This window comes from Scomber japonicus, chromosome 8 (genome assembly GCF_027409825.1).
Source record: "Scomber japonicus isolate fScoJap1 chromosome 8, fScoJap1.pri, whole genome shotgun sequence".
NCBI classification, from domain to species: Eukaryota; Metazoa; Chordata; class Actinopteri; order Scombriformes; family Scombridae; genus Scomber; species Scomber japonicus.
In genome coordinates, this window is record NC_070585.1 from 28,929,166 (window position 1) to 28,939,965 (window position 10,800).

A 10,800-nucleotide genomic window follows, 5' to 3' on the forward strand; every position below is an offset into this window, starting at 1 on the left:
TGTTCCTGGACTGCATTTTAAGAACAGGTTACTGTAACTGATCCCAGGTAGGCTATATATAAAATCGGAGTGAAGGAAACATCAAAATATAAACATCAAAATATAAATGCATATATTTTTTTCAGTTGATTTATAGACCAAAAACGTGCTTTACAGTGAGATGGCAATTTAATTAAAAAAAAAAAAAAAAAACTGAAAATGGAACTGAAGGCTCTCATATTCTTTACTAAGTTACATAGCCTGTGTGATGCATGTCTTTTCTCTAAATAATATGTTTTTGTAATAAGTTAAACAATAATGTTGTCCAGATTTACCATCAGGATAACTTCGGGAGCTTTTTGTAGCATTAACACATTGTTTCTATTTGATTAGCTATTTTTATTACTACCCCAAATGTTTAATGAAGTGACTCTGAAATCTGAAACAGGACGATCTTATTTTGGAGGGGTTTCGGTACTTCATCGTATACTTCCGGCTGTACTTCCGGTTGCCCTACGTGTGTCTCGCTGCAGACTCTTTAGCATCTTGTGACTGTTGTTATTGTTTATTTAGATAAATAATCATGTCTCTGGAAGTCGAATCCGCAGAGTAAGTGACCCGACTAATAACTTACTGTTTCAGATCGACTATACAACATATAGCCTTCTTATTATTCCGCTTTTGATCGTGTTTCGTGGGAGTGAGGCCTGCTGCAGTGGGTTAGGGTTAGCATGCTAAGCTAAGCTAAGTTAGCACCAGTCTTCTGCAGTTTTATATCATTTATTTAATTTTAAACTGTCATTGTGTTTTCTGTAGATTACTATTCTACGTGATAGGTCTCCTTCAGCTTCTCCTTTCTTAATAAAGAGGATTAAAAGTAAATATTAGAGGAGTTATGCTGCAAGTTTAACTAAATTATTCAAACCTCTCGTCCTGAAAAAGCATAAAATTAATGTAATTTATTATTATTGTTGTTGTCGGTATCTGCACTAGTGTCCATATTCTCCAACATGTTAGTATCAGCTAATTTATGCAATTCTAGATCATGTTATAACATTAGGGCAGCTGTCATACTCTGAAATACTCTGTTTCATGCCTCATGTCCGATAGTTTAAAGACTTAAAAAGTCAGATTATTAGATATATTGGCTGATATTAATGTTTGCAGAATAGAGATTTTTATTGCACAACTTGAACTACTGTGTAAGGTGTAATGTAGACAAGAGATGAAGTCTGAAGAGGTCCAAACTTTAGCAACACTTTTTTTTTTACTTTCTTTTAAGCATATGTTGGTAGCTGAATGTGAACATGTTTTGATGAGTGTGTGTGTGTATGATACATCTTTCTTTTTATGTGAATACCTTGAGTTTCGTTTTAGGCAGTGTACTGAATTTTCGTTGTGTAATAATATTGAATCTTGAAACATGAGATTTATTGAAAGGTACATTTTGCATCTGAAAAATAAACTTGTATGTGCTTCCTACTGGACAAACTATTTAATAGAAACACTACTAAAAAGATTATTACAACAATTATTACACATCATTTTCATTTCTGTGGTGTTTCTCATCACTTAGACTGATACATACTCATCTGTTTAATCTAATTAAATCCAATACAACAGCTTTGTTATATCTCTACTCTTACAAAGTTGAACCAGTTTCAGTTTTTCTTGACATTTTCGTAAAGGTAATAATTCTACTTTATGTTTATTGCATATGTTTAGTGCTCCTAATAGGTTATCTACATTGTTAACATACACTAAGTCTTTGTAACATTCCAGTTGACTCATTTTAATTTTTGTTTTCCCCACAGCGTGATCCGTCTGATCATGCAGTACCTGAAAGAAAACAATCTGCAGAGGACTCTGGTCACGCTGCAGGAGGAGACCACAGTGTCTTTGAACACAGTGGACAGTATCGAGAGCTTCGTGGCGGACATTAACAGCGGCCATTGGGACACCGTCCTGCAAGCCATCCAGTCCCTCAAGCTGCCAGATAAAACCCTGATCGACCTTTACGAACAGGTACGGTGTGACTTTATCGTGGTGTGAAGCTGGAATAACCTGATCTGTGTCCATAGCATGTTGACTTCATGCACACATTAGATTTTCATTGTCTATTGTTGTCCTATGCTTTCATTAGAGGTTTAAGGAGTTAAGACATGTTCTAGCCTTCTTTCATTTTCTACCTGCTTCACATTTTCTTTCATTTCATGATCTTAACCCTTACATACTGTTCAGGGTCAAATTTAGGGCTGGGTATTACTACTTTATACCTTTTTTAAGGTATCGACCAAAATAAATTGATACCAAATAGTATCGAAATGTCTCCCACCAAATGATACCTGCAATCGATCCTTTTTGCATCCAGAGCTAGAAAATATGACTATTTGTACCGACTTGCTCATAGCCAATCAACGCAAGCGTTCTTTCATTTAATGCGTCATGTGATTGGTCCACTGCCACAGCAGCTACAACCCGTCTGTGGTGGTGAAGTCGTGGTGAGTTTGAGTTAACATGCTTAGTCGTTCAGCAGCAAAGATGCCACCTAAATGCTCTAAAGTGTGTCTACACTACACACCTGATACACCGGATAAAAGACAGAGCACTAAATGTGTAATGGGTATCGAATGAAGTACTCACTTGGTATCGGTATCACTTTAAGGGTACTTGGATTAATAATGGGATTGTCATTTTTTTAAATGATACCCAGCCCTTGTCAAATTTGACTGATTTTTATATTTGAGAGAAGAAAAAACACCCTCAACACTTCCACTCTCTCTGCTCTCTGAAAGCTTCATTAAGGATTAATCACCCATTCAGAAATAAAGTATAGAGGGTAAACTGTGAAGGGCCAGACCATTATATAAGAGTTAATACACCAGTTTCATATTCCAGTGTTTTGTTGACCTGAAACTCACCGGCTTTGTGGACCAGCTGTTCATCTGTGGTGTTGTCTTTTCCTTTGGTCTTTGTGTAATTGGTTGATGTATGAAGTCTGAAGTCTTGTATTCAATGAATCAGTGTGTTTAATCTCATGGTAGCTATTATTTAGTACGTAGAAGTTTCTACTATACTCATTTAGCTTAATGTTGGCATTTATTTTCTTGTTACCAACTTTTTGATTTCAAATTTTTCTAGTTAAGTGTATTTTAGGAAAACACAGCGGTGGATCTTCTAATGTAGACAGCCTGGTAGATTATGCTTGAAGTCATGTTTCATGTCATTGAGTGTTTCTATTGTCTTGTTCCAACCAGGTGGTGCTGGAGCTGATCGAGTTGAGAGAGTTGGGTGCAGCCCGTTCCCTCCTCAGGCAGACCGACCCCATGATCATGCTGAAACAAACGCAGCCGGAGAGATACATTCACCTGGAGAACCTGCTGGCTCGCTCCTACTTCGATCCCAGAGAGGTGAGTCCAAACCAAAAACACGACAAGATGCAATCATATAAAGATCAAGTGGTGTGGTAGATCAGCTGATTTTGGCTCCTCAGTACTCAAAAACCCTTTAGTTGGTCTGTCTAAGCTTTAGGCGAGGGACTGGTACCCAAACAGCACTTTTTGGGGTTTCTCTTTATTTTATGTCACTTGAGCCACATTCAGAATGGTCCTTTAATACATGTTGACCTCATTTACTGCACCAGAAAATACCACATTTTGAATGTATGATGGTGTAAAATGTGTTTTAACTAATCTACTTTTACAAAATCCATTGATCTTAGACTCTAAAAAGTAAAATAATTTGTAGACAAGTCTTTATAATGGGATAAATACATTAAACAGGCTTCTGGGTCTCACAAATAATAGTTAAAGGTTATTTTAACTGGAAGATGCTACAGGGTCCTGAAATGTTGCACCTCCAGAGTGTTTTGAGCAGAGTGAATGGAAACAGTTTTCTTTCATGAGAGACAACAACGTTCATTGTATATTAACATGCAGTAACAATAAAGGCATTCATTCATTCATTCATTCATTCATTATTAAACAAGATATCTAACTCTCACTAATTAGCTTCCTTTTGTTGTACAAACAGAAATACGTTGGTGAAATACAAGTTGTGTGGAGTGTGATTGTCATTATTTTGTTTTTCCTGCCGTCCTCTAGGCGTACCCGGACGGCAGCAGTAAGGAGAAGCGACGAGCAGCCATCGCTCAGGCGCTGGCGGGGGAGGTCAGCGTGGTGCCGCCCTCTCGTCTCATGGCTCTGCTCGGACAGGTAAGACACATCAGGAAGCCTGAGAGTCTGTGATTCCCTCATAAGTTACAGCATCCTTTAAACCAGGCCCGCCGATCTGGCCCACTTTCCTTCCTGTCTTCTTTTCCATCCACCCTTGTTCCTTCCATCTGTCCTTTCTTTCTTTTTGTTCCTTCCTGTCTTCTCTTCCTTCCATCTCTCTTTCACTCCTTCCTTACTTCCATCTGTCCTTCCTTCCTTCAGTCTTTCCTTCCTCCCTTCCTTTCTTCCATCTTTCCTTACTGTCTTCTCTCCTCTTCCTTCCTTCCATCTTTCCTTCCTCCCTTTATTCATTCTATTTGTCCTTTCTTTCTTTCGTTCCTTCCTGTCTTCTCTTCCTTCCATCTGTCTTTCACTCCTTCCTTACTTCCATCTGTCCTTCCTCCCTTCAATCTTTCCTTCCTTCCTTCCTTTCTCCCATCTTTCCTTACTGTCTTCTCTCCTTTTCCTCCCTATAATCTTTCCTTCCTTCCTTCCATCTTTCCTTTCTTTCTTTCTTTCCTTCCTGTCTGCTCTTCCTTCCATCTCTCTTTCACTCCTTCCTTACCTCCATCTGTCCTTCCTCCCTTCAATCTTTCCTTTCTTCCTTCCATCCTTCCATTTTTCCTTCAATTCTCCCTTTCTTCCTTCCATCTTTTTAATGGACCGGCCCACATAAGATCAAATTGGGCTGTATGTGGCCTTTGAATGAAGAGGAGTTTGACCCCCCTGCTTTAAACTAATTTTGAAGTCGCCCTCTCTCTCCATTCCTCCTCTCCTCAGTCTCTGAAGTGGCAGCAGCATCAGGGTCTCCTCCCTCCTGGAATGACCATCGATTTATTCAGAGGTAAAGCCGCCGTCAAAGATGTGGAAGAGGAGCGCTTCCCCACGCAGCTCAGCAGACACATCAAGGTAACCTACTCTCGTCTCAAAGTCTCAAAGTGTGAACGCTGGGAGACAATATTGATGTTCTGCTTCCTTTGCTCTGATTAGCTCCATCTGTTCAGCACCGCTCAGCTTAACATTACTGTCGTTTTTTTTATTAATCATATCAACCCTGAAAATGTTGTGACGTGGCCTCTTTTTTTTTTTTTTCCTCCTCCACAGTTTGGACAGAAATCCCACGTAGAGTGTTCCCGCTTCTCCCCTGACGGTCAGTATCTGGTCACCGGCTCTGTGGACGGCTTCATCGAGGTTTGGAACTTCACCACGGGCAAAATCAGAAAGGTAACTAAAAGGAAACACACAGAAACTAGACAGTCCAACAAAATGAAATTAATGAATACTTTAAAACTCTATATCCAAAGTGATTTATGTTTATTCTTTAAATGAAAAAAAGTGAGTAGAGTGCAGAAGCTTGTGAGCAACAGCTTTTAAAAGTAGCAGATTTGAGTCATTTGTTAATTATGTAAAGTAGCTGTGAGCTGTAGCTGTGTATTTAAGTGTTAAAGTGCATCTGAATTGACTATTTTAAAATGAATTGCAGTTGTTGGCTTGCATCCATGTAAAATATGTCTCATGTAGATATAGAATATATTTTATGTCATCTGTTTTCATTGATCTCATGTTGTTTGCACGCATTGTGTCCTTCAGGATCTTAAGTACCAGGCTCAGGATAACTTCATGATGATGGACGATGCAGTGTTGTGTATGGGCTTCAGTCGAGACACGGAGATGTTAGCCACCGGCGCTCAGGATGGAAAGATCAAGGTAGACGAGGAAAATTAAGCCTCTCCCTCTTATTACTCTCACTTCATTTTAGTCAAACCAGAGTTATAATAATAAAAGGAAATTAAAAGTGCTTCACATAAATCAAGTAAAATGCAACTACTAAAAGAAGTGCAGTAGTAAGTGATAGAAGAGCTAATTAAAAGCTAAAGTGAAGAGATACGAGATCTTTTAAAAATATGTAGTGAACTGGCTTCCTTGATATCTATGGGTAGTTTGTTCAATAGTTTCAGGACCTAATTGACAAAAGCTGCACCCCCAATTTTCTTTCTGCTATTGCTGGAAACCTCCAATAAACCTGCAGCAGCAGATGATCGCAGTGTTCTTGAAAGGCAAATAGTTAACAAGAACATTGAACCAAATATATGTCAAAACTCTTTTCTTTACATTTTGTCACTTTAACATAATCCCAGCTCTCAAATTCATAGATCGTCTTTCATCAACCAGAAGAAAACGAGTTAAAACAACAGAATCTGAACTAACGCATTTTATGCTTGTGTGTAACTTGTAGGTGTGGAAGATCCAGAGCGGTCAGTGTCTGAGGAGGTTTGAACGTGCTCACAGTAAAGGAGTAACATGCATCAGCTTCTGTAAAGACAGCAGCCAGCTCCTCAGCGCCTCCTTCGACCAGACAATCAGGTAAATAAACATATCTGAGCCTTTAAAACCCAACAGTGCTGTTATTTAGACTCTGAAGATACACAATACGATTGTTTTTTTTTGTTGATCATGCATTTAATTCTTTGTGTTTCCGCCTCAGAATTCACGGATTGAAGTCGGGTAAAACTCTGAAGGAGTTTCGCGGTCACTCCTCATTCGTCAACGAGGCCACGTTCACTCCAGACGGTCACCACATCGTCAGCGCCTCCTCTGACGGTACAGTGAAGGTAAGAGAAGCACATTGTCAATATCTCAACCAAGGTTATTATAGTTTAGAAGTTTTTATTTCAGTTCAGTTTTAGTTTAACCTTCATGTCGTTCTCCCGTCTGTTTTGACTGTTCCTTCCTTCCTCCCTCCCTTCCATCCTTCCTCCCTCCCTCCCTCCCTCCCTCCCTTCCTTCCTTCCTTCCTCCCTCCCTTCCATCCTTCCTCCCTTCCTCCTTTCCTTTCTTTCTCCATCCTTCCTTCCTTGACTTGAGGACAACACGAGGGTTAACAAGTGATTGACTAGTTTCAGTTTAGTTTTTATTTAGTTTTAGTGTTTCAGGTATTAAGAGAAAGCCTTGACTTGTAGAAGCTGAAAAGGATGAAAGAATGTGTGACACCAAATATGTTTTATCATCAAGTCCTTTTTAATTTCATTCTTTAACCACGAAGATGAACTTTCAAATGTGTGGGATTTTTCCCAAACTAACTATAATAACCCTGATAGATACACAGTTGAATTGAAGTAAAGTAGTATATCCAACACATCTGTATGTATGTATCTTATGTCTCTCTCATAACGGCCGATGTTTCCCGCCTCCAGATGTGGAACGTGAAGACCACCGAGTGCAGCAGCACCTTCAAACCTCTGGGTACGTCGGCCGGCACGGACATCACCGTCAACAACGTCATCCTGCTGCCCAAAAACCCCGAGCACTTCGTAGTGTGTAATCGCTCCAACACCGTGGTCATCATGAACATGCAGGGACAGGTTAGTACAGCTCCTCACTGCAGCCCAGGACAGCTTATATGCTACTACAAACTATTTAAATACACTGAGGAGAATTGTAGGATCTCCTTTTAGAAATTAATACTCATTAGTTTCTCTCAAGTCACATCTTTTTTACTAGCGTTTGAACTTTTCAAGTCTTTAACTTTTCTTTGTGTCTTCCAAAGTTTGGCATGTAATTTATCAGACTTAGTGCTCAGTCCCAGGATGGAAACTTACAGGTGGTTTTCCTAGTGAGATAAATTGTTTAGTATTCATTTTTAATAGGAGTTTTAATGCAGTCTCAGCAAATAACTGAAGAAAAGCAGGCAGTCCTGAGTACTGAGTAATAAATAGCAGAATAAATTTGCTTCATAGTGATTGTATTAATATTTGAACATGTTTTATGATGTAACAGTAATGAATGTGCCTACCTGCCTGTTTTCTCACATGTCTTCTCCGCTGTGCAGATCGTGAGGAGTTTCAGCTCCGGTAAAAGGGAAGGAGGTGACTTTGTGTGCTGCACTCTGTCTCCTCGCGGCGAGTGGATCTACTGCGTGGGTGAAGACTTTGTGCTCTACTGCTTCAGCACCGTCACCGGCAAGCTGGAGCGAACGCTGACGGTACGTTACTGAGCTTCAGGAGCCGCAGATCAAAGTGTCCCAAAAATAATACAGAGCACGTTCTCCACCTCCTCCTGCTCCTCCTGATGCCGCTGCTGCTGCTACCAAAAAAAAAAAGATCTGACAGTGTTGGAGGTGTGGGGGCGAAGCTCTGTGATCTTTGTGCAGTTTGCAGGTTTGATGAAGACCAACAGCTGCAGAAGTCACCAAACCTTTTGTTTCTTTGGTGTTTTTGTACATTTATAAACACACTGGACTTTATAATGTAGCAGTGTTATCACTAACTAGCAAATAATCCAGTATTAATGCACAGTTTCTTTGAATAATTAAATGTTACTATACTAGTTAATACCAATCAAGAAGGTCATTTCCAAACACTGTTTAGTTATTACAGATATTCTATATTCAGTGTTTCTATAAAAGCTTTTTTATGCATCTCATTTGACTCAAGAACAAAAACAGTCAGGACTGGTGGTCTTATTCCCACTAGGAAATTAGCAATGATGTATTATTATTATAAATGATGACATTATATATATTATATAGTGTAGCTATAGATGCAGTCAGTAATATTAAACTGATTAGTTTTTTTGTTTTTTAATTTCACATAATCTAACTGAATTCTGATTGATTGATTAGTTGGTTGTCATTGAATGAAGGTATTTTTGAGTCAGTATTTTGTTAGTTACTTGAACAAATAGTGTGATTTACTGGTGACAATTTGTACTTGCTGCTTTTTTGTAACTAAGTTGAAAATTTCATTACAATAACTTAAAATCAATGTATCAAATGTCAGTGAGTACAGGGAATTATTAGCAACTCTGCAGTTTCCTCTCAACTTTACTGTTTAGATTCACTCTCAGCTATCTCATAGCAGCTGTTTTCAGAGAAGAAGCTCTAAAAAGCCACTGTTCACTACCTGCTCAGCACCAAACAGCAAGCAATTTAGCAGCTAAAAAGCCAGATATGACATAAACAGAGCTAAAACAGAGTGAATATTGGACTTAGATTCAGCAGGTGGACAGAAACATGACTCCAAATGAATGATAATATTGCTCTATAGTTGTTGGTTGTGGCAATGAGCAACATATTAACAACATATCAGCTTAAAAGGTGATCATTTGTTAATGTCACTGTATAAAAGTTTCCCCCAAAAAATGAGCTAACACAGGTTTAAATAGCTCTCTAATCTTCGTCCCCTCCTCTTCCTGCAGGTCCACGAGAAAGACGTGATCGGCATCGCCCACCACCCGCACCAGAACCTGATCTCCACCTACAGCGAGGACGGTCTGCTGAAGCTCTGGAAACCTTGAGGAGGCGTCGGACCACCCCCCAAAACCCAAAACCTGAGACCGGACATTCTCACTCTGCGGCTGCTCTCCTCACTTCAGACACTGCTCCGCCCGTTTATTTTTTATTTTTATTTTGTCTTTTTATACTTTGTACATCCTCGGGGTCAACATGGACTGAAAGCTCTGGATGTCGACGACCCTCAGTGATACTCAGTTTAACACGTTCAGCTGCATGTTTGTACGAGTGATTTAAGATATTTGTGTGTTTTTCTTTTTTTACATTTTTGAATCCACACAGCTGAATATTAGTAGTTGATGTCAGATTTGGGGGGGGGTTTGACGTGTTTTGCACAGTAGAGCCTTATTTTTCCTGAATCTGTGAGGTCTTGAGAAACAATGTACAGGTTGTCCAGCAAATAAATAATTGAATATGTGTCTTATAAAAACATGATTTGCTTTGTTTTAATGCTATTCAGTCAGTGTCATAAGCCGCAGATAAATTAAATAAGGCTCTGCTGTTAAACACCTGAGCTTACTTTTTTGTTTTCTGAGGTGTCAGATGTTCGGAGGTGAGGAGTGTAGATACTAGACTCAATTCTTATTTTTTAAAATTCCAATTTTTCTTTGTAAATATGTTTTTTTATTAGCGTTTTTGATTTTTTTTTTTCCAAAGAAGACCTGGTTAAATACTGTTTGTGTCTTTTTTTTTTTTTTTCAAGTCATGGCAAGAAGTGAAGAGTCCCACCTCAAAAAGTTTCACATATATATATTTTGTTTCCTAAAATGATTCATAAACAGCTACTTCATGTCTAAATGAACTTTAACCTATACATTTAATTTAATAAGTCATTTTACTGACAGGCATTTTTCCTACATTGAATACATGCATTTGAAGTGAGACTTAATATTTCAAGGACTTCCATGTTTCCAGATGTACAAATGTCCCATAAATCCGTCATCTGTGCCATTAAAGTTATTTAACCAGACCAGTTATGTGTTGTGAGTGTCTTCAAATTGTGTTTCCTGTGTTAGTGGAGAGCTGGAGTGTGGGAAAAAATGGTTAATGCTCCAAAAATGTGATTTTAGTGTGAAGGCTTGATGAAACAAGGACAGCAGGTGTCACTATATAACCGTTACTAAACATCTTTCCGGGATGATAGATTAAATTATAAGTAAATCACACAATACTTTAATGAACAAATGAATAGTAGTCATTCTATGATATTGAAAAAGAAAAACTGAAAATAAATACAAGGTAGATATAAAGCAGTGGAGATTAAATAAAACCAGGTTTTTAAGTTCATGTTTTTTTCAAGTATGTAATTCAGAGGGT

The 10,800-nt window shown here is 38.6% G+C and overlaps 1 protein-coding gene across 1 annotated transcript; it reads left to right on the plus strand.

Annotated features, from left to right (window-relative positions):
• Positions 1 to 471: 471 nt before the first annotated feature.
• smu1a (SMU1 DNA replication regulator and spliceosomal factor a) lies at positions 472 to 10,444 on the plus strand. Its single transcript, XM_053324342.1, has 12 exons — positions 472 to 588; positions 1,794 to 2,004; positions 3,237 to 3,389; positions 4,083 to 4,193; positions 4,974 to 5,102; positions 5,298 to 5,417; positions 5,784 to 5,900; positions 6,430 to 6,557; positions 6,679 to 6,805; positions 7,388 to 7,555; positions 8,023 to 8,175; positions 9,390 to 10,444. The coding sequence occupies exons 1-12, from the start codon at positions 563 to 565 to the stop codon at positions 9,486 to 9,488; spliced, it is 1,542 nt and encodes a 513-aa protein (XP_053180317.1). The 5' UTR covers positions 472 to 562; the 3' UTR covers positions 9,489 to 10,444.
• The last annotated feature ends 356 nt before the right edge of the window (positions 10,445 to 10,800 follow it).